Genomic DNA, 22,921 nt, shown 5'->3' with positions numbered 1-22,921 from the left:
CCCATCTTTCCTGCAGCTCCCCTTTGAAGTACTGGAAGGCTGCTATAATGTCTCCCTAGGGTCTTCTCCAGGCTCGACAGTCACAACTTTCTGAGCCTGTCTTCGCAGGGGAGGTGCTGCAGCTCTCCGACCATTTCTGTGTCCCGCTCCATGTCTCTCTGTGCTTCAGAATCAGACACAGCACTGCAGGTGTGCTCTCGCCACAGCATAGCTCTCCTCCCTCTATAGCCCAAATCCAGAGGTTTTTCACCCTGCGCTTTGGGCCCGAGAGAGAGGCCCGCCAGCACCCGCTGCGTCCCGCCCTGCGGAGGGAGGAGCTGGTCCGCAGTGCGCGCTGGGTTCTGTAGTGCCGCGGGCCGGGCGGTTGCTGGGGAGCGGTGAGGCAGCGCCGCGCAGGGCGCGCGGGCCCTGTGGCGCCGGGCCGCCGAGCCCCGCACAGGTACAGAGCGCGCCGCCGGGAGCGCGGAGGTCTCGGGGGCTGTGCGCGGGGGAACAGCGGCTGTGGTGGGAGCGTTGGCGCCGGGCGGTGAGGGTCGCGATGCCTAGGCCGGCCCTGCGGTGTTACCTGGCACCGGAGGCGGGTGGGGGGCAGGCGAAGGGAGAGAAGAGGAGAGAGGCGGGAGGCAAGGCGAGGCTGCCGTTGCGGCCCGGCAGCGGAGGTCCTGCCAGGCGGCCCGGGGAGCGCTGGGTGCGGGCGAGAAGGAGGCAGAAACCAGCCGACGGAGTGTACGAGGGGAACAAAAGCGTTGGCAGGCCGTGGCAAGTGGTGCTGGTAGCGATAGGGAATGTGAGATGTGTAGACACGGCTGCAATGTGGGTTTTTTTTTGTGTTCGTGTGGATGCATTCGCGTTTGTTCATCCAGGGATGTGCCGAGGAGGAGGCTCCTGGGAGCAATGCACATATCCCTCCAGCCCCCTAAATGGGGAGACTGGTTTCACTTTGGTACCAGCTTAATTAGTTCTCATTTTTGCTACTTAAATTTTGCAGCAGTTTTTATTTATGGCTGTTTTACAGTTGATAGGATCTGTCTGAGGGTGGTGGGAGATCTTACAAGGTTTAGCCTGTGATGGAAACGAAGGTTATCTGTAGCATGTGAAGTTTTGTGAATCCTCATTATTTCAATGCTTGCTTTCTTCTCAGTGTACCTGTGATCATCTTGGGTTTTTTGGCGTATATATATATGGAGATTTTATACAGGGGGAAAAAAAAAGGGTTGCAGGTTTTGTTAATCATAGGAAAAGAAAGACTTTTTTTTTTTTTTAATGTATAATTTGTTTCTTAGAAGATAGCAATGCTGAATTAGTTGTGGTGGTGTTTTCTCATCATGGGGCTGGAAATATGTGGAAGAATAATGTTAGTGTTCTTTGCAGCTTAGTTAACATGAAGATGGAGGACTATGAAATATTCTGTAAGAAGCATCTTTCTAGAATCCAGGAAGAAGCAATAAAAAGAGAAAGCCCTTTCACCATTCAGCACAAAAATATCTCCCTCATTCAGTTCCATGGCATTCCTGTGCTTTCCCCTCTGGTAAGGCTTTTTTTATATCCCTCCTTTCTTTTCCTTCCCTGGTGTGCTTTCTCTGCTGCTGGCACTAGCTTGGATGCTCACATGTAATAATTCTACTGAAGGTACAGCCCTGTGTGAGGTATTACCTGGCCTGCTGCTTGGTGTATCCTGAGCATCCCTAGCATTAACTTTACGAAGTGAAGGGGCAGAGTTACTTTTGTTCACACCAACTACGCTACCTTTCATTTCCTGAAATTTGCTGTCTTCACAAGGGGAGTAAAAATGTTTGTGGTATTAAATAAATGGATGTTGTTGCTGGGCCTGACTGATGACATTCCAAATACTGAACATGTGAGTTTGTTTAAAAGTGTCGAAAAACAAAAAGAAGAAGAGAAAAAGAAAAAGTGCAACAAGGAAGTACTGAGATGGTGAAAAGCTTCTAAGTAAATTCCTTTTTCACACGGGCTTACAACCCATCAATTGTGTTAAGTCATTCCATGCTTAACGCAAACAGAGCCAACAGAACTCTGTTGGTAGTCTGCAATACCTCAGCTGGCTTCCTTGTTTCAGTGGTGGGGAGTGTTGAACCCCTCAACAATGAGCTCCAAAAGTTGTGATGCAGATACACACTGGAGTGTAAATGATGCATTGTAGTGTCTTACATTTACACATGGGTGGGTATTTTAAGATTTCATAGGAGAAATGCATAATTTGATTTCAGACTACTTAATTTTGTAGAACTTGGTGAAACTGTCTTGCAGATGTAGTTTTGTAGACCTAGTTTTGACTTCTATCCAAACAACACGTTCTAAAGCAGCAACTGGGAAGATTTTCAGAATGTGATTGTTGAAAGGGCCCTGAAGACTGCCTGCATACCTTTCTGTCTTGTGAAATTAATTTCTGGTTCAAGAGGGAAGCTAGTGCTTCATGGGGCTTAATGGTTTGAATACAGGAAGGAAGATCAGTCACAGAGGATTCCCCAGGATGCCCAAACCTCCTGTCTCCTAGGAAAGCCCTGTCCTGTGATCTGAGCCTTGGGACATTTGAAGTTGTTACTGCAGCATGTACCTCTTCATGCAAATTATTTAGAAAGCCATGCAAATGTTTAATAAATGACCTTTTAATTTCCTGTTCATTTGCATGTGTGCCAAGAAGGCATCTTGTGCACCTTCCATTAAAAAAATCATGGGTTAAAAAGAAGCTGACATTTCAAATGTGTGCAAGGTCTCAGTTTAGGTGGTTGTCATTCTACCCTTTTCTGTTGTTTTTCTTTCTGTACATTCTGCCATGTTTCTTGTATTCTGTTTTGCAGCTTAGCCTTGAGAAGAGAAAGGAAATCCAGCAATATAAACAGAAAGCACTGGACCTAGAGACCTGGAGACAGAACTTACGGAAAAGAGCTTTACTGGATCGTGTACAGGAGATTCTGGAACATGTTCAGGTAGCCTTAGTCCAGAGCCTCCTTACTGCTTCACATAAAACTTATCTTACTAGACATTTTGGGAAGGTGCTGGGGTTTAAGTATTCACCAATATAAACATGAAATGAACAGCATTTAACTCTCCTGAAACTGTTTGCTGGTATTTCATGTTCTGTGACCTGATAGTTGTTTATTTAGTGACAATAAATACCTAAGCTGATTTGTGTTTCACTGCTTACTTTATTATATGCAAAAGACAAACCACATCAGACGTCTGACTGTTGCTTTTGTAACTGTTTGAAAAAACTAGACTGTAAAAACAAATGAACAACCCCACCTGATCAAAGCAGCAGGCTTGCTTTGTTTGCAGGTTTGTAGGTTAATCAGGCAATAAACTCTACTCAAATTACCCTTGCAACAACCTGTAGTTCTGTTGCGTGCTTCATCGCTTTTCTGCAACTGTTTTCTTTGCTGCTCACTACTGAATTTAGTAGAGGTTTAAGCTGAAATTATTAAATGCATTTAATCAAGCCATATTATTTGTCTTTGAAACAGGTGTAACACAGTGTTTAACCAACAGGTTAAAGAAGTACAGACAACACTGGATTTGTTGCAGTACTAAGGCGGCAAACAAAACCTACTTGTTTGCATTACTTGCTAGAGTGTACATGGCAACAGTCATCTGGCTTGGGATTTGAAGAGCAGACCAGGAACATTGTTCAGTACAAAAATAGTATGGTTAGGTTTTTTTGCCTAAGATGTCCCCTCAATAACTGAGTTGCAGCACATAATCTGCAGCGTTGTTTTGTTGTGAAAGTTCTTTTGAACAAATGCTGGCTGGAAGTAGTATTTAATTCTCAACTAAAGTTGGTTTTCCAAGTACATGACAAATGAAAACTCATATGTAATGGTCTCTGGATGAGTAAGGAAATGATTTTGTAGCTTCACTCTTTTTATTAGGAGTTTTGTTTAGTCGTTCTTAGTCTTCTATAGTTTAGTTTATGTTTTATGCTGAAATGGTTCAGTTTATTTCATATGTAATATAAACATTTTTTCATATTTTAAGGGGAATCTTGCAAGAGAATTTGAGGCCATGAAATTATTTGAATATATCCCAACAAAGAGAATCTTTGCATTCAGATATTTGGTATCAGTGCAAATGCTGATAAACCTCTTTCTCGTTGCAAAGAGCTCAGTGTTGTAAGTAACCTGCAGAAAACTGGCAACAGGTGAACTGAAAACTTTAATTGGTGTTAAAAGCTTGTGGGAATCTGAGGAGGTTTCATTGAAAACACCTGATTTTTTTTTCCAATTTGTATTTGCAGATCAGGAAAGGACCCAATATGAGTGACACAAACATAGGAGAGGCTGAGAATCCTTGCCCTGATCCAGATTCAAAAGCTTCGACTGACTTGGCAGCTCTGTCAGATGTCAACTTGGCATGTTCTCCTAAAAGCCATGGTCCCACGGAGCTTGAAAAGACACCAGAACTTAAACCAGCAGATAGTACTGGGCAGGGGACATCAAATATGACAGAAGTAGTTAAAGCAGCAGAAGAAAATGTTTTTTCAAAACAAAGTGAGAGTCAGGTCTCAAAAGAGGTACCTTGTCCAAGGGCTGCATCTCCTGACAGCGTGCGTGATAAGCTTCTGTCAAATGCTTTGCAAAAGGAAGGGGGACCAGGAGTGCCACCAGCAGTTGAGGAAGTCCAGGATCCCTATGTCATGAGTCTTCAGAACCTGATGAAGAAATCGAGGGAGCATATGGAGAAAGAGCAAGCCAAGCGTAGCTCAAAAAGTAGTTCAAAGAGGAGTATAAGTGAAAGCCACTCAGACAAAGAAAATGATGGTGTTAAAACAACTGACTCTGTGAAAGAAAGAGGAAAGCTTGCAGGCAGGAGTTGCACTGCTCTGACACTTGATAAACCCAGTCTTAGTAAATCAAATACCTTTATTCAGGGTGCCTCTACTCATACAACGAGCACAAATATGTCTGCTTCATCCAGCTTTTCTAAAGTGGACATACCTGTGAGAGTTGGAACACCCCCACTGGTGGATTCAGATTCAGATGAAGAACTCAGAAAGACTTGTACGTTCGATCGTGACAGCGGTATTCTCAGGAGCCTCATGGGCTCTTACGCCAAGCTGCCCAGCCCAGAGCCGAGCATGAGTCCTAAGATGCACCGGAGGCGCCCGAGGCCTTTGTCCATGGGACACGTTGTGATAAACAGCCCTGTGAATGCCTATGAGCTGAGTCCCAAAGGCAAGGGCAGAGCCATGGATTTAATCATGCAAGACATCGCTGATAAAAATAACGTGTCTGAATCAGTGCCCAGGTTCATGTTGGACTTCTCCATGGTCTGCCCTAGCAGAGTTCCTGGTGTCAATAGGAATACTTCAGGCCCTTGTGATGGGTTGGGAGTTGGCAAACCGAATCGCCATTCCTTTGGGCACTTGGAAAGCAAAGGAATGTTGTCAGCTACAGTGGAAGGACAGGTAGTGATGGACAGCAGAGGGCCCTATAAAGTGGAGACCAGTACTAACATTGTGGCTCCAAAACTGAACGAACCATTTGCCATCAGTCAGTCTACAGTAGCGCAGAAGCTCCTAACTGCGAATGAAAGCAAACCACCTGTTGCTCTAGAAAATGCTAAATGTAATTCTCCAGTGGAACTCAATAAATCTTATGATGTAGAAAACCCATCCCTGCTGCTAATGCAGAGCAAGGCCGTGCGGCAGCAGGTGGACACTCCAAGTGTTTCTCCAGCAAAGGAGCAGTTCCTAGAGAACAGTTTTGAGAAGGTGAAACGTAGGCTTGATTTGGACACCGACAGTTGCCAGAAAGAAAGCAGTCCCTGCGTCCTAGCAGTTGGAGCGGAAGAACAAGAGAAGCAGTGGTTGCAAGAGCAGAAATATCCTGTGGGATCGGTTAACGTTACCAAGAATGCAGCCCCTGACAGTATGGCAAAAGGTAAAAGATTTTCTCTAGCTGAGGGTTTTTCTTAAACTCACTTCTCAGTTTGTAAATGTAGGCAAAACCCCAATGATTAGTCAGTGGTGTGTCTCTGTTACACCAGTGTTGTGTCTCTACTAAACCAAGCTGAAGTGCCATAAATATTTTAATTCACTGAAGCCAGTGCAGGTGTACAGTTCTTACAGCTAGACGGTTTTGGTGTCCTTGTTTTAATACAGGTTCAGTTGGTGTTGCTGCTGTTGCATTCACGTGCTTGTCCCACAGATAGGAACATGCAAATATTTTGAAGGACTGCAGTAACCAATGAGGTTCTCTGAGCAGGTTTCCATTGTGTAGTGCAAAGATAGTTGCGTTTTTTTTAGTGACAATGCAAACTACTCCTGTTATAAGCATGTCTGGCAAAGGTCACAAATGACAAAGTATCAAGCATGAAATAATTTCTTTTATCTTTCCAGAAGATATTTTAAAAACTAAAATGTTGGCCTTTGAAGAAATGAGGAAGAGACTTGAAGAACAGCATGCACAACAACTGTCGATTCTGATAGCTGAACAAGAGAGAGAACAGGAGAAACTGCAGAAGGTAAAGTAAAAAGAGGGAAAAAAATCTGAGCAAAGAGCATGTGTGTGGTATTGCAGTTTGTCAGAAACAGCTGCTTTTAAAATGCATATTCCATTGCTTTGCAGAGTTAGGAAAAGCCCTCTCACAGTTTATTCTTTCTTTTGCAGGAACTGGAAGAGCAGGAGAGAAAGTTGAAAGGGAAGAAGGTCACTACAACGGAGATAGAAATTTCCAAAGTGAATATTAACAGTAGGATGGAGTTGGAGTGGAGGAAAAAAAGCGAAAGTGGCTTGCTGGAAAGTGTGCAGTCTCAGCTGGAGACAGTCCATAATGCAAACTCTACCAGCATTGGTAAAACGGAGGGGTGCAATGGGATGTGTCTTGCTCTGCAGTGCTTGGCTGAGCCAGCTGCCCCACTGTACTGAGAAAAGCAGCCTTCTGTCCTAAGGCACTTGTTGGTCAGGACATGTAGACAGCTGCTGCCTTCAGCTGTTGACAGCATGCATAAGCAATTTCTGTGCTGGGTCTTTGTTTAGCTGGCGTTCGGCACAGTTTCAGCTGTCCTTGGACTGTTCCATGTATTGTTGTTACGTAATTGTTAGAGGGCGTATCTGAGGAAAACAAGCTAAGAGTAAACTCTTTGATCAAGGATCAGGGTGTGGATTTGCTTCTTGGCACAGAAGAGTCATCCACATGCCATGCAGATGCATAGAAGTGAGCCAGGAGGATTAGAGGAGCTCTGGCAAGGGTTCTCAGCTGTACAATAGTAGCTGATGGAACACCTCTCATCTGTTCCAGAGTATTACGGAATGTTTTCTCTTTTCAGCAAATTTGGCTAGGATATGTGTCAGAAATACTCAGATTGCTGCTTGACCTTGTAAACAGAGCTGCTACCTCTGATCTGTGTGTATACGCAAACATGGTTCTTACAGACAAAAGCCTGTGTTGACCTCTACGTTCTGCTTTGCATGCAGGTTTTGCTCATACTACAGCACCTGACACCTTTACTTCAACCAGTGAAACTTCCTTCTTTCTCTGGGGACCATCAGGTAGTGGAGTTATAAAAACCTCAGTATCTAGGCCAAGTAACAGGATCAAAACGAGGTGGACTCAGGTAAGGAAAAAGAAAGGAGATTGATTTATTGCTCTAGTTTTTGTAACACACTGATAACTTTATAATAGCTGTTCAGCAATAAATCTCACAGAAAAGTTGAGTGTCCCTTCTTATATAGACTTTGATTACATGAGAACTGTATAGGACATTTTTCTCTCTCATGTACACAAAATAACCATAAAGCAGTATATTGCTTCTGCTAAGTTGCTATTATGGGGAGGTACATCTGGTCTAGCCAAAACCTTTACCAACAGCTTGTCTCTTACTTGAAAACTTAGGCCACATGATTGATGGGTTTTGACAGATAATTCATAATTCTTGCCCTTTCTTTTTGAGTGTTTAGAAAATGGTTGGGTTTTGTTTTTCCTTTTCAAGTATTTCAGTCCAGAGATACAAGTGAAGTTTGACAAGATCACTGCTGTGGCAAAGGGATTTCTCACTCGTAGACTCCTGCAGACAGAAAAACTGAAACATCTTAAGCAAACTGTAAAAGTAAGATCAGCATTTTTATATTCTTCATCTTGTCCTCCTGTTTTTGCTCCTGTCTTCAGTTGACAGCTGAAGAGCATTTTCTGCTTTCAGAAGAATTTGGGAATGCTTGTCACCTGAATGTATGAGTGTTGCGTTGCTTAGTGTCACAAGGTCCAAGTAAACAAAGAAGGTGTACATAGAATACATAGAATAAACCAGGTTGGAAGAGACCTTCAAGATCATTGCATCCAACCCACCTAATCAACTAAACCATGGCACCAAGCACCCCATTAAGTCTCCTCCTGAACACCTCCAGTGATGGTGACTCCACCACCTCCCCAGGCAGCCCATTCCAATGGGCAATCACTCTCTCTGTGTAGAGCTTCTTCCTAATATCCAACCTAAACCTCCCCTGGTGCAGCCTGAGACTGTGTCCTCTTGTTCTGAGTTTGTACTACAGTTTGTAGTGACTGCTTTGTTGTGAAGGAGAATGCTTGGTGCTTGATCTTATTTTCCTGTCTTCTCCAGGATACTATGGAATTCATAAAAAATTTTCAGTCTGAAGCCCCATTAAAAAGAGGAAGTGTTTCAGCTCAAGATGCATCCCTTCATGAAAGAGTAATGGCTCAGGTGACACAATTTAAACCTTTTTTGTTTTTTACCTTCCCTAGCCGTTCTGCTTTTGTAGCACAAATACAGAAACCATCACAGTGACTTTCTTTAAAGTAAAAACCTTAAACTGTGGCTGCAAAGATTCCAGTTTTGTCCTGACACTTTGAAAGAGGCTTCAGAAAGTATCTTTTCAAGTGTTTTGTTCATATTGAAAGCAAGAAGAGCTTGATGACCAAACCCATGTTGAGTGTCAGTTGGACTGAATGTTTTATTAACATGATAATTACTTTTGCCAGCTGCGAGCAGCCCTGTATGACATCCACGACATCTTCTTCACGATGGAGGCCTCGGAGAGGATGAACATTCTGCGTCACGACCGTGAAGTGCGGAAAGAGAAGATGCTCAGGCAAATGGTGCGTTGGGTTGGAGAGAATCTCGGCTGCTTTAGGAATCACTTTTCAGAGATTCTTTCCCATGCAGTAAAAAGTCTTGCAAATCTGAATTGTTGCTTCATTATGCCACTGTGGGGAACTTTCTTGAAATGAGAAGTCAGTGCTCTAGGATAGGATAGGATAAACCAGGTTGGAAGAGACCTTCGAGATCATTGAGTCCAACCTATCATCCAACACCATCTAATCAATTAAACCATGGCACCAAGTGCTCCATCCAGTCTCTTTCTACCAGTGATGGTGACTCCACCACCTCCCTGGGTAGCCCATTCCAATGGCCAATCAGTCTTTCTGTGAAGAACTTCTTCCTACTATCCAGCATAAACCTCCCCTAGCACAGCTTGAGATGGTGTCCTCTTGTTCTGGTGCTGGTTGCCTGGGAGAAGAGACCAACTCCCACCTGGCTACAACCTCCCTTCAGGTAGTAGTAGACAGCAATAAGGATGTTACTATGCTGAAACTTTTAATGTGAGGTGTATAAAAATTGGAATGAAAAACACTCTGAAAGAATAACAAAAAAGTCTGTAACAGGAATTGGTTATGGCACACAAACTTTATTAATCTGGTCATAGAAGGAAGATCCTTCAATTTTAAAAAAGATAAATAACTCTTTTGAATGTAGCCTGAATGCATACAGTACTGAAAGCATTGCTGGTGGTCTTGTTTGGTGGTTTTAAACAAAAATGGTTATTTAAGTAGGGGCAGGTCAAATGGGGTTAAGCCCAATAGGAGCAGTACCTAATGTTATGGTTGATTCTTTTGCTTTTTTAGGATAAAGTGAAGAGCCCAAGGGAGAGAGTGACACTTTCAACAGCTACACAGAAATCTCTGGACAGGAAAAAGTACATGAAGTACGTGCACTTCTTTCTCGGTGGTGGTGGTGTGAGACAGGATGCAAGAGGATGAGTAGAAAGCATTGGAAATAGTGAAAAAAGTAGCTTTTGGAGCTTTTGCAAACTGATATCTTTCCTAGGAAGGATGAAAAGAATCCCTTGTCTTCAAGTGTGTGGTGCATTGCTAATAATAGTTTGATCTTACTTTTTTCTCCCATATGAAAAAATATCCTAAATGTTTGTTCTAAGTTGTGCATTTATGCTGTATTCCAGTGGTGAGCACTTAGTTTATGGCTGATTTTGTAAATTGTAGAAAGTGCTCCAAAGTTACCTTATGAGCCATTCTAAAGTGCCTAGCAGTAGAGATACTGGATGGAGTATCACAGTATAACTAAGGTTGGAAGAGACCTCGAGGCTCATCGAATCCAACCTGTCACCACAGACCTCATGACTAGACCATGGCACCAAGTGCCACATCCAGTCCCCTCTTGAACGCCTCCAGGGATGGTGACTCCACCACCTCCCTGGGCAGCACATTCCAATGACGAATGACTCGCTTGGTGAAGAACTTCCTCCTCACCTCGAGTCTAAGCCTCCCCTGGTGCAGCTTGAGACTGTGTCCCCTTGTTCTGGTGCTGGTTGCCTGGGAGAAGAGACCAACCCCCTCCCGGCTACAACCACCTTTCAGGTAGTTGTAGAGGGCAATGAGGTCACCCCTGAGCCTCCTCTTCTCCAGGCTAAACAATCCCAGCTCCCTCAGCCTCTGCTCATAGGGCTTGTGCTCGAGGCCTCTCCCCAGCCTTGTTGCCCTTCTCTGGACACGTTCAAGTGTCTCCATGTCCTTCTTAAACTGAGGGGCCCAGAACTGGACACAGTACTCAAGGTGTGGCCTAACCAGGGCACAATGTGCAGGGGCACAATGACTTCCCTGCTCCTGCTGGCCACACTATTCCTAATGCAGGCCAGGATGCCATTGGCCTTCTTGGCCACCTGGGCACACTGCTGGCTCATGTTTAGGCAGCTGTCAATCAGTACCCCCAGGTCCCTCTCTGTTTGGGAGCTCTCCAGCCACTCTGAGCCCAGCCTGCAGCACTGCATGGGGTTGCCATGGCCAAAGTGCAGCACTCAGCACTTGGACTTGTTGAATGCCATCCCATTGGACTCTGCCCATCTGTCCAGTAGGTCGAGGTCCCTCTGCAGAGCCTTTCTACCCTCTAACTGACCAACATCTGCTCCTAACTTGGTGTCATCTGCAAACTTGCTGATGACTGACTCAACCCCCTCATCCAGATCATCAATGAAGATGTTAAAGAGTATCTCTGACAAAGTGTTTTTGGGGAACAGTGGCAGGCATTACCTTGCAACACAGTTGTGTTACATTTGCGTATGAATGTAAGGTGGTAATCTGTAGTATTGCTCTGGCAGTAATACATGTAGATGTCCATCCTGTTGGAGTGTGTTTTACTGTTTCTATTTAAGACCTAGGTGATGATTTTTATGGTTTAAGTATGTTTCAACACTTTGTTTCTCTAGGGCTTCAGAAATGGGAATGCCAAGTAAAAAAATAATCATCAAACAAAAAACTCCTGAAAGCCGGTGAGTGAAGATTGCTTGTCTTAGGATGCTTTCAAAGAACTCTCTTCTAGTGGTAGGTTGTTTCATCTGCGTTGCTGGCTTTTCACCAGTCACCCCAATTCCTGCCACCATGTGGCAGGAATGAAATCTGATTTAGCATGGCCTGAGAAAGGGATTTATTGGTCATTAGAAATTAGGAATGAATCAGTTCTCATGGCTTTAAATCTCTGTGCCAGGTTCAAGGTTTTTCTCTGAGATACACTGGGAGTATCTCTTAAGCTTCAGTTTGACGCTCCTACTTTTCCTTGCTTTGCAGCATAACCAAATGTAATGACGGTTTTCATCTGTCATTTTCTGGCTTTGTTTTAAACAGAAGCAGCAATCCTATTCTGGAATTCTAGTTCCCACCACTTCTGCCTGCATGTCATCTGCAATACAGAAACTGTTAGCCTTTCTGAAACCTGTTCTGTGAAATGTGATGCTTGATTCAGCCTTGCCTGGGAGCTTCTTTTTTAAAAAGAAGGGTTAAAAAAGCACTGATTTCTGTTTTGTGTTTTAACAGCGTGCTTCAACCAAACCAAGGACAGAATGCCCCAGTTCACAGGCTGCTTTGCAGACAAGGGTAAGGACACAGCATCTTTACAGCCTAAATAAATGCCAGAAGCAAGAGAACAGTGATTTCAGATTAATATTTGCACATACTGGTGCATCTGTTTTACAAAATAAGAATAATGGCTTCTTTCAGTATTTTGAGAGTCATGAAGCTTTGGTTTACCTTATACTGCAAGAAAATATTTAGTGTTCTCATCCTTTTTAATGTATTGTCTCCATTTACACTGTGTCCCAACATTTCTCTTTGTAACATTCATTCCATGAAGCTTTGCTTCCACTTTGAAGAAATGTGTTTGGTTTTATATGTAGGCTTTAATGCCACAGTATATGAACTGAATCAGTTTCTTGAGTAGAGGTTTTAAAGTCTGTTCACAGGGAGATGTTCTCCTGTTTAATGTATCTATGTAAGCCCTAACAATGATAATAGGAATTGTACACAGACTCAGGAGGAGGCTCTGTGGGACACTGTAAACATGTTTTCATGCCAAGTGGAGTTTGATAGTGTCTATATTTTCAGATACAGTCTTTCAACATTATTGCAAGTGACTTATTAACTCCTTTTATATTTAATTAGCACCCCTAAGAGCTCAATGAAGGGGGCTGAGCAAAATAAAAAGAAGGCCTCAGAGAGCAGAGTGTCTAACAAGGCTGTTTCAGGTGTGTAGAAAATGAGTGCTTGGATCTTATAGTGAATAAGTTACTAGTATCTAGAAAAAAAGTAAATGGGCAACATATTGTTTTCCTTTTCTTGTGCACCTGCTTTGCTATGTCTTAAAGTTACCTCTTTAAACAAACACGTGCTGATAACTTAACCATCCACTTCCAAATTCTATAAACATAGTGTATAGAATGGACTACACAGCTCATTTGCTTTCACTCACTAGCTGCCCAGTCACAAAAAAATTTGCCAGATGTATTCCCTGCAACAGTTTGAGAAGCCAATAGTAGACAAACCAGACTTGGATTAGATTGTTAATGGCATTTGATTCTTAGCTCTGTATACAACTTCTCTGCAGCACTAAGCCTGTTGAAAGGACAGGAAGGACAGTATAAGACTTAGCAGTGGGTGTTCAGTCATCATACAGACATAAAACTGTATGTATGGTACTGGAGCATCTTGCACAATGTTTGAGTTATAATGACCCTATTGTAAAAGTGGAGTGTTCCTGTACTTGCATACAGAGCTTACTGACTGCTTGCCTTTGACTAAAAACGTTTCATAGTAGTGCTGGACCTCTTGGTTATCAGTCCATTCGTGCATGAAGGACACACAAGTTACATATAAAACTAGGGAATATTTGGGCTCAATAAGGCAAATTTATAATGTAGCAGGATTTCAACTGCTTTCCATAGTGATCTGAATTATCTTTCTTAAGTATCAAATCTTTCCTATAAAGGGAATTCTTTTTTATCACTGCCTTAGAGCAATGCTGGCAGGGAGTATCTATGAGTTTTAGTGCAGTGTGTATGCTTTTTAATGTGCTGTTTTCCTGGAGTGTTTGGTCTTTTCAGAGTACTCTGGGAACAAGAGAAGTGGCAACAGGAGGACACATACTAAGAAACTGTGCATGTGCATCTGTAACATTTCAGTCTGAAGAGGAAAAAAAGGAGGGCAAACTAGAAAAGCAAGTGATGAGTTTACAGCCAGCATTTGTTCATGTATTTTACAGTTGCCAGTTCTGGCAGTGCTGTCACCATGAAAGTGGAGCAGAGCACTTGTTTTGTAACTAGTGACACTAGAGAAAAATTAGCAAAGGTAGTAAATAATCTCTGTGAAGTATGAAGAAGAAAATAAAGTGAGCCATATAATTATAACAACCAGAGGTAGCCATTAAGGCAGGTTTTCAGCTGCAAATTTGCTAAAGTATGTCTGGTATGAACTGGTAAATGGGACAACAAAACAATTAAGACCTCTACTGGCTGCAGTATGACAGAGGTTGTAGGAGTGGTAGTGTAAGGGTGGTGTCAGCATCAAGTCTGGCACCGATTTGAGATGTAGGTGCCATCCCCGGTATGATACAATCCATGCTCAGATCACAATGATCTACAGTGTTCTTTGCATTTACGTCTGGCATCAGACATACAGTGAGAGCAATCTGCACTGTGTGCTGCTCTGCTCAGTCCCTCAGTCATAATTGTCCAAGTCATGGCACTTAGTCCTGTTCATTTCACTGCCTGCTCATTCTTTCCATTGCTGTCTTCCATTTCCACTGCTCTGCACCTCACAGTACGATTTCCTCTGCCTTGTGTCAATGGCTGCTCTCACGTTGCTGGACACTCCAGAACTGCTTGAACCTAATCAGTGCTGAGTTGTGCTACTTTTGATAGCAGCCTGCAGTGCTAAGCCCTTGTTACTTGTGCTATGCATAGTGCAATATGGCTTTCTAAATAGATATGTCTTATGTTTGTTCCATGTGGAGAGGGTTTTCTGTCATAATTGCTGTTTTCATACTTGAGCAGGTTCCTTGTTATAAGCGCTGTGCCTGATGACCTTACACTGCACTTTTATTTCCAGTTGTGTCTATCGACATATGGAATAGCTGCAACACTCTGTTGGTTTATTCATGTGGCAGCTGGGGAAAAGGAAAGAGTCATCTTAAGTATGAGACTTGTATGATGTTTTTTTGTTATTGCTAGTTGGCTTAGAAGTAGTACATGGCATAATTGAGCTTATCAGTCATTTAATCCCTGTCTTAGTGATGTGCCAGACTTCTCTTCTAAAAGCTTGCAAACTGTGGTTGTAGATGTTTTAGAGTAGCAGGAGAGGTGTAGTTACTGAGGAAGGAAATGACATAAAAAGTCATTACTTTCAAACCTATAGGTAGTCTTTGTAAGGCATTTTGGGTGTAACAGTATGAAAACATTATTAAAAGTAGGCACTGAATATGTAGTGGTGCTTAAACATGTTATCTGAATTTTTCATCTGTTTTTGTTGGATAACCGTGTTACAAAAGCCAGCACTGCTAACTGTAAAATGGTAATGTTTCCACTTCATCTCTAGGAGTATATGCAGGAAGAACCCAAAGAAAGAAGCCAAATGTTGTGACAATTTAAGACGACAGCACTCCCTGGGATAAAAGGCTTTGTTAATGATGGCGTTCTCAGCATCCACGCAAACACTGCAAACACACTTCGTCCCTCCCAGACGATGACACATTGTTACAACCACCTTGAAGTAATAAAGGGCTGTGAAGCTCTAATACTTGTGCATGTGAAAGCTTACTACTTTTCATACTACTCTGTGCACATAAGCTTCATAATCTTGTTTATTTAAAGACCACCACAGGGCAATGTTAACTTTTTCACACTCGTCACAAGATTTTTTGCATTACTTAAACCTGCAGTTTCTGTGTATGATTGCTAGCATTGAGTTGTATGTATATCTATTTTAGTTTCATACCATAGAGTTAAAGCAGTTAATTAAGGAGGGGGGGAAAAAAGTGAATTCAAACAAAACTGAGCTCTTCCAACAGTGAATTTGTCAGCAGCTTTTTTTTTTAATGTACTTTTTGTGTGGATGAGATTACCTCAATTTAAATACTAATGGCCTAACTGTCTTGCATTTCTCCTGAGTTGGACAGACATGGATCCAGAGAGATGGGCAGACAGATGGATTTTCAAGGGCTGCACCAGAACTGCACATTTATACATATGGTGGCTCAAACCACTGTGCTGGAAGAGTCCTAGGAATTTTTTTTCCCCCCCCTGTGCTGTCTTGCATTTTAGATCATGATCATATTTTACCTTGGTCTTTTCTACTGATGGATATTATCCTTCAGCTTGAGGGGGGAGCAGAATTCTGTAATTCCTTTTGATGATCTTGAGACATGATAGCAGGGAAAAGCTTGGCTGTGTAAGGCTTTGCAGTGCTTACTCATGCTCTGTAGCAGCAGTAGTAGAGAGCTGACTACAGAGTGTGAAATGAATTGCAGCTTGTTATTGTCACCCTATCGATACAATGCAACACTCTCTAACTTCCAGATCTTGTTAACTTCTTGACATGTATCTAGGGGTGAAAAGACTGACCTAAAACTTCATAGTGTTAAATAGTGTGAAAATGAAACATCAATGATGGGATAAGAAGTGTATCTTTGTGGGCAGGGGGGAGTGAATTGACTTGCTTGAAGCACTAGTTGTGGCTTTTACCTGCCACCAAGTCTGTCATCTGCATCTAGTGACACTGTTTGAAACCTGTTTTACACCGGGCAGTAAGTTACCCAAGTTGCATACTTGGAAAATGGCAGAAATGCTCCCTAAGCACTTTGACACTGCTTGGTGGCTCCTTGCTGTGGCATTTATTTGAAAGCTTGGGGTCTGTGTGTGGGGCTCCTTTAAATGGTGTAAATTTAAGCGTTTACACCAGTGGAGTAACTGTTTCCTTCGTTGGAATGCTATGGATCTTAAAAGATGTTAGATGCTATACAGAAAATGCCTGAGGCAAGCTCACCCAGTAAGGCATCAAAGCTCTGATTTGAATCTCAACTTTCTTTAGGGAGCGGAAAGCATCTGAAAAGGGGGGAGGGAAAAAAAATCAATCTCAACGAGAAGAGTAACCTGTGTCCCAGGTGACAGAACGTGCTGTCGATCGATCAGTGCTGAAGATGGGTGTTTTCAAAGGATCTTTTATGTGCTGTATTTATTTTTAGCAGAGGTAGTAGGTTGATGTAAGAATAGGGTTAGTTTTAAATGTCAGTAAAAAAACGAATGCTTACATTCCGTTTGGGTTTCACAGCTGAACCCTCTTTTACTTTGAGCATGCTTCCAGTTCTGTGTAATAAAACATCGTAGCACAAGGGTTTGGTTATTTTTTTTCCTTGACTTTCATGGGGCCTTTCTCTTGACAAGTGCCAGGATTTGGTTTTGTACTTGATGTTTTGTATTTATACATATTTAATGATCTTTTTATGTTGTGTGGAATTGTGGTATCATGACAAAGGTTTATTTATTTTTGTACTTTTATTTCTCGTTTTCACCGGTCTCGCTTTTTACTTAAAGCATACTGCACAATAAACTCTAAAACTTTAACAAGAACTGCATTTATGTTCTTTGCCTGGGTGGGAAAAGTCGCTTGATGCTGGCAGGCAAGCCTCTGCAACCCTGCACTTCCTACCGCTACGGGAGGGTGTTTTCTCCCGTCCCTGAGCAGCTCTGGCTCTGGCGTTGCCCCGCGTGGAGCAGCTCACGCAAGGCTCCACAAAAAGGCTCCGAGGCGCTTCGGCGGCGGGGGCGCGGTGGCAGCCGCCGGTAGCTCTCCCGCCTTCGGTCGCCGGCTCCGGGGCCAGGCGCTCGTGGCCGCTGGGCGGGACGGGAAATGGCGGCGGAAGGCGCTGCTCGGCGCAGCGTCATGTGAGCGGGCGGCAAGATGGCTGCCTTCCCGTGGTGAGGCTCTGCGGGGCGACGAGGGGTGCTGGGCGCTGTGCTGCTCCCGGCCCCCGGGGCCGTGCTGAGGGAGGGGAGGGCCGGGCCGGGTAGCTGGCCGTGAGGGGGCTGCGGGTTCCCACAGCTGTATGAGCACAGCAGTCATCCTCGGCACCCCTCATAGCCGGGGGGCTGAGGCGGGGACGGGAGGAAGATGCCCGGGTATGTCGGCGGAGGAAGTCCTCTGCCGGGCGACGGCTGTGGGGCTCGGGGAGCCTCGCCCTCAGGAAGCGAAAGGGCTAATCACCCTCGGGCTGCTGCTGGCGGAGTTCGGGGCCGCTTGGCCTGAGGGACTGGAACCCCTGCGAGCACTGGCAGAAGCCGGGGCGGTGGGTGCCGCAGCCCGGCTGGCCTGGGAGTGCGGTCCTGCGGTTCCTTCGGCGGTTGTCAGGAGAAATCTGAGTATAGGGATGAGATCAATAGCACGCTGGTTACCAGCGTGTGCCGGGCCGGTGGTAGAGCTCTGCACGATTTTAGGTGGAGTTGTCACGCCGGAGCGGGCCCTGCGGGTCCCAGCGAGCGCTGGCGGGAGCCGGCCGCGTTGCCCAGCTGTTGGGGAGGCGGCTGGGGGACAGGATCACTGCTGCGACCGGGAGAGAGAGAGAACAGCCGCGGGTCTCTGCGCGCTGCAGAGGGCTCGTCTGCCCCGAACGGAGCACGAAAGTTGCTCAAGGGCCGCAGGTGTTCGGTTTGGTCCCGCTGCGTTCTGTAGGATGTGTTCCGTCTCTGCAGCCGGTGGGGGCAAGCAGCGCTCTTCCCGCCGCGGCCAGGCGGGGTCCCTGCGGGCTCGCAGCGAGAGGCAGCTCCCGCCTGCTTCTTGCCTCGCCAGCCGAGGCTGTGAATTGAAGTACTGTGAATTGAAGTTTACTAACACAGTTTAGCTACTGTTAGTTGGGTGTTTTTTTTCATAAGCTCTTTAGAAAGAGTCACGGTGTTTACGGGCTACAGACTAAAGAGGCAGAGTCAATTTCTAGCAACACACAATAGTTCTAGTGTCACTGTTTTAAGGCACTGTTGGATGCTAAAAAGGTGCTTTGAAGATTAATCACCTGTGTGAGAAAAAATTAGCTCGTGTTGGCACTGAATACAAAGATCTTGCACTAAGTGTTCAAATTAAGAAAATTACAGGGAGATGCAGTTCCTAGAGTTACTGATGCATGTCTGGTGGTGTAAAGTGATTCTTTTCTGGTTTACATACCTTGTGCTCCCTGTAAGCTTTCTGAAGCCTTTGCTTTAGGGCAAGCACTGGCTCCAGCTGAAGATGTTGTGTACCAAGAAGGGGAGGTATGGGGCACAGGTTGGTTCCTCTGCTGCTCAGGGGCTGGCTATGTGTGGTGTGAAGGAGGCACCTGGGCTCACAGGGTGGGCTGTGTTCTGAAAGAGCTTCAGTAACTTAGTTTCATAGTTTCATAGTTTCATTCAGGGTTGGAAGGGACCACAAGGATCATCTAGTTCCAACCCCCCTGCCATGGGCAGGGACACCCCACACTACATCAGGCTGGACAGAGCCTCATCCAGCCTGCTCTTAAACACCCCCAGGGACTGGGCCTCGACCACCTCCCTGGACAACCCATTCCAGGGTTTCACCACTCTCATAGTGAAGAACTTCCTCCTCACATCTAGCCTGAATCTCCCCACCTCCAGCTTCATTCCATTCCCCCTAGTCCTATCACTACCTGAGATCCTGAGAAGTCCTTCCCCAGCCTTCCTGTAGGCCCCCTTCAGATACTGGAAGGCGACAATTAGGTCACCTCGGAGCCTTCTCTTCTGCAGACTGAACAGCCCCAACTCCTTCAGTCTGTCCTCATAGGAGAGGTGCTCCAGCCCTCTGATCATCCTTGTGGCCCTTCTCTGGACTCGTTCCAGCACCTCCACATCCCTCTTGTAACTTGGGGGTAAGGAGAAAGTGCAGCAGTCCGAGGGAGGAGAGAAAAAGGTTGGCGGTCTGGCAAGTGCTGAGGGCATAGAGTGGGGGCAATTGCAGTGGTGCTTGTGTGTGAACAAAGGTTTAAACCCACTGTTAAAAAAGCACTTGCAAACGTGGGGATGAAACCTCAGCTTGGCCTGGGTCTTATTTTTGTTTACTCAGAAGTTGGCTGCACAGCTGTGGCCCAAAAAGGAATGCTTAATCTCCTTTCCTGGGAGAGTAAGTGGAAGATAATGTCAGAGCAAGCTTGAACTTGTCCCTGGTATTAGCTGTGTTACAAGCTGCTTTATCGCTTGACCAGCTACACTGTAGATGTACTCTTTAAAAACTGCATGACCATTAGATTTTTTTTTTCCCCCTGGTGTTTTCACACATACCTTTTTCTTTCCCTCAGCTTAAAAGATGTGGTTAATAATCTCTGTCAGCCTGTCACACATTCAAAGGCTTGGTTCAGTTGCCCTTTAGATGTCCAATGGAATAGAATCCAGCTGTACAGGCAGAATCCAGCTGAATGGAAGTAAAATTCTTTCAGTTTTAGTTTATGTATGTCAATAGAGAGAACTTTTGGTCTTCACATTGACTTATTTTTCAACATGCATTTCTTCCTGTAAACGTGCCTGTATCCATATAGACATAGAATATGTTTTTCCCCTTTAAGTATGTAATTATTTATGGACATGTGTATTTCCCTCTTGCCTCTTTTTTTAAGGCATGCAAGATCAAGAAACTATGCTTCAGAATCTGAGTTGTGCAAACTGGAGTCTGTACCCTTGGATTTTGGTGACTACCATCCACTGAAGCCCATTACAGTGAGTTTGGTTTTGTACTTTTGGAAAATGAATATGAATTACAACTGTGCCTTCCTTCTCACTTCCACTCCTTTAGAATGAAAAGATTTAGAAGTTGGTGGTCATGCAGGTGCAGTTGATACCTGTGTTAGTAGCCTGTTATTGTAGAGGGATCAAGGTTTATTCTGTTGTTTGTTTGCCCTTTACAGAAATTTGCTAGTGCTCTTAAGTGTTAAAAGAAGTCTCCTTTGGACTGATACAGCATTTCAACTTGTGGGTTTTCTTTGGACTGATGCAGCATTTCAACTTGTGGGTTTTCTTGGTTGCATTAAATGCTGAATAATGGATAAGTTTCAAATCAAATAGTTGCATTACAAATAACCTGCATAATTGCATGATGTAAGATTTGGGTTTGGGTTAACTTCCAGTCAGCTCTATGCTTTAAAACATTTATCATTTCTTTAATGCATGAGAGGCTTTTTAAAACGTGGGTGTACAAAAACATCCAGCTTCAAAGGGATGATAGCCATACACTAATGAATGATAAATGGATGGCAGCTTCTGCTCAGGAAGGTAAGACAGAGTCAGGAGATAAGGCAGAGGCCTTAAGAATGGATTTGATGTTTGAGGCTTGAGTATTGTACAGGAAAAGTAAAGATGAGGCTGGCAGAGGAGATCAGATAGCAAGGAAGAGGCTGGAGGAAGGGGAGAAAACCAATAAACTAGAGGAGACATTCAGCATGGTTGTTCTTACAGATCTGTAGACCCAGAATTGGAAGGAAAAAGAAACAAGTGTGGAGTGCCTGCAGATTCAGGGCTGGGCTAAAAGAGGTGTTTCAGTTAAAATGGTGATGCTGGTTCTTAGGAGTTTCTGGTAGGTGAATCCTTGCTTTCATTACAACAGGACAATTGATGTAGTACATGTTTTGAGGATTTATTAAAGAAAATATGAGGAACAGAAATTCTTTCTGTTTGATAGCTTTGAATTTTGCTTTCAGGTTACTGAATCCAAGACCAAGAAGATGAACCGGAAAGGAAGTACTTCTTCCACCTCCTCCTCTTCTTCTAGTTCTGTGATGGATCCTTTGAGCAGTGTGTTGGATGGTACCGATCCCTTGTCACTCTTTGCAGCAGCTGCAGATCCTGTGACAACTGCTACCATGGTAACACTGGAGGGCAGTTAACTGAATAAAACAACTACAACAACAACAACAAAACAAATCCAAACACAACACAAAACACCCACCCCACCCCCCCCAAAAAAAATCCCTACCTTGCCCCCTCAAACAACTTTCCTCCCCCAAACAGAAAAACCCACAAGAAAAGTTGCACAACCTGGATAAAACACATTTGTCTCAACAGCTTGGAGCTTAATGCATATTGCAACCCCACTGTATGAATGGAACAAAATATTCTTTGTTATTTGTGTGGTTTGTGCTGACAACCAGGCAACCCGTGACAGAATGAGAGGGGACAGTCTCAAGCTGTTCCAGGGGAGTTTTAGGCTGGGTGTTAGGAAGAAATTCTTCACAGAAAGAGTGATTGGCCATTGGCATGGGCTGCCCAGGGAGTTGGTGGAGTCACCATCTTTGGAAGTGGTTAAAAAAAGACTGGATGAGGCACTTAGTGCCATGGTTTAGTTGATTAGATGGTGCTGGGTGATAGCTTGGACTCGATTTCAAAGGTCTTTTCCAACCTGGTTAATTCTGTATTCTGTTCTGACATTAATTTAATCTTTTTGTTTAATATTGAGGCTTTTTAGATCAGTGAGCAATTGAAACATTCAGCTGACCTTTATCAGCCTTTTGTCTTTCCAGATTTGCATGTAATGTTTGCACTCCTATTCCCTTCACAGGACAGCACACGAAAGAAGCGGGATAAAGATGACAGCTCAGCAGTGGGAAGTGACTTTGAACCGTGGTCAAGCAAACGTGGTGAAATTCTTGCCAGATACACGACGACAGAGAAGCTCTCTATTGTGAGTGGCAGCTTCTCCAGTTGTACCTATTTGCATGAGACCACTCAAGGATTTTCAGTGTTGCTGTTTTGCAATTATTTCTTGAGTAAATACTGATCCTTGAAATTCAATGTTAATATTGTAGAAAGCTGTGCCACAAGCTCTCACTTAGAGTGATTGTGTTGGAGCAGAGTCCAAAATCTGTTGACACTCAGAAGCCATTAAGTTGTCTTTTTTGTAACAATACAACTAACTTGTGGTCTGATGTCTACTTCCAAATGATTAAGAGGCTCAATTAGCAGTGCAATTACCATGTTTTCTAAAAGTCTGCTTTTCCTGTTCCTCCACAGAATCTGTACATGGGATCTGAAAAAGGTGAGCAGTACCTTTCTAGCAGTTACAGATTTTGCTCAGTGTAGGTTGCAGTGCCAGGTTTGTGGTCAAGAACAGTTGGAAGTGTCAGTTCCTCTCTTCTCCCTGTTCTGACATCTAGTTGGATCTATGGTGCTTCGTTTTGAGAATCTGGATTTGAATCTGAATCCTCTGCTGGATTTTTGCTTAAAATCTTTGCTAAGAAGAAGCCATCCAACCACCTTGTCTTGTATGCTTTGTAGGCTAAGGAATTTGTGATTCTGTATTGTGGAAGGAAGTGAAACTCAGTGCTTAAAACTTTATTCCATTTAAAGTGAGCCACGGTATTTTTTGG

General features: G+C 44.0%; 2 protein-coding genes across 4 annotated transcripts in view; both read left to right on the top strand.

Annotated features, from left to right (window-relative positions):
- Window positions 1-358: 358 nt before the first annotated feature.
- Window positions 359-17,156, top strand: CCP110 (centriolar coiled-coil protein 110). Of its 3 annotated transcripts, none has more exons than XM_068146835.1 (15): window positions 359-439; window positions 1,372-1,528; window positions 2,820-2,948; window positions 4,253-5,897; window positions 6,359-6,480; window positions 6,627-6,810; window positions 7,434-7,573; window positions 7,949-8,065; window positions 8,573-8,674; window positions 8,953-9,069; window positions 9,877-9,956; window positions 11,472-11,534; window positions 12,076-12,135; window positions 12,700-12,782; window positions 15,127-17,156. In XM_068146835.1, the coding sequence occupies exons 2-15, from the start codon at window positions 1,382-1,384 to the stop codon at window positions 15,177-15,179; spliced, it is 3,042 nt and encodes a 1,013-aa protein (XP_068002936.1). In that variant the 5' UTR covers window positions 359-439; window positions 1,372-1,381; the 3' UTR covers window positions 15,180-17,156. The 3 variants fall into 3 exon arrangements, with proteins under 3 accessions (XP_068002936.1, XP_068002935.1, XP_068002937.1); XM_068146834.1 differs by having other exon boundaries at window positions 6,356-6,480; XM_068146836.1 differs by lacking the exon at window positions 12,700-12,782 and having other exon boundaries at window positions 6,356-6,480.
- Window positions 17,157-17,430: 274 nt separating this feature from the next.
- The window catches only part of VPS35L (VPS35 endosomal protein sorting factor like), a 53,004-nt gene continuing 47,513 nt past the window's right edge, over window positions 17,431-22,921 (top strand). The window contains exons 1-5 of the mRNA XM_068146832.1: window positions 17,431-17,504; window positions 20,180-20,279; window positions 21,257-21,421; window positions 22,114-22,236; window positions 22,566-22,590. Coding sequence (XP_068002933.1) covers window positions 17,488-17,504; window positions 20,180-20,279; window positions 21,257-21,421; window positions 22,114-22,236; window positions 22,566-22,590 — 430 coding nt within the window. The 5' untranslated portion in view covers window positions 17,431-17,487. The remainder of the gene's footprint in view (window positions 17,505-20,179; window positions 20,280-21,256; window positions 21,422-22,113; window positions 22,237-22,565; window positions 22,591-22,921) is intronic.

This window comes from Melanerpes formicivorus, unplaced genomic scaffold (genome assembly GCF_026170545.1).
Source record: "Melanerpes formicivorus ecotype bairdi unplaced genomic scaffold, bMelFor1.0.p_v2 SCAF_14, whole genome shotgun sequence".
NCBI classification, from domain to species: Eukaryota; Metazoa; Chordata; class Aves; order Piciformes; family Picidae; genus Melanerpes; species Melanerpes formicivorus.
Note: the sequence above shows the minus strand (reverse complement) of the source record. Positions and strands in the feature narration are given on the sequence as shown.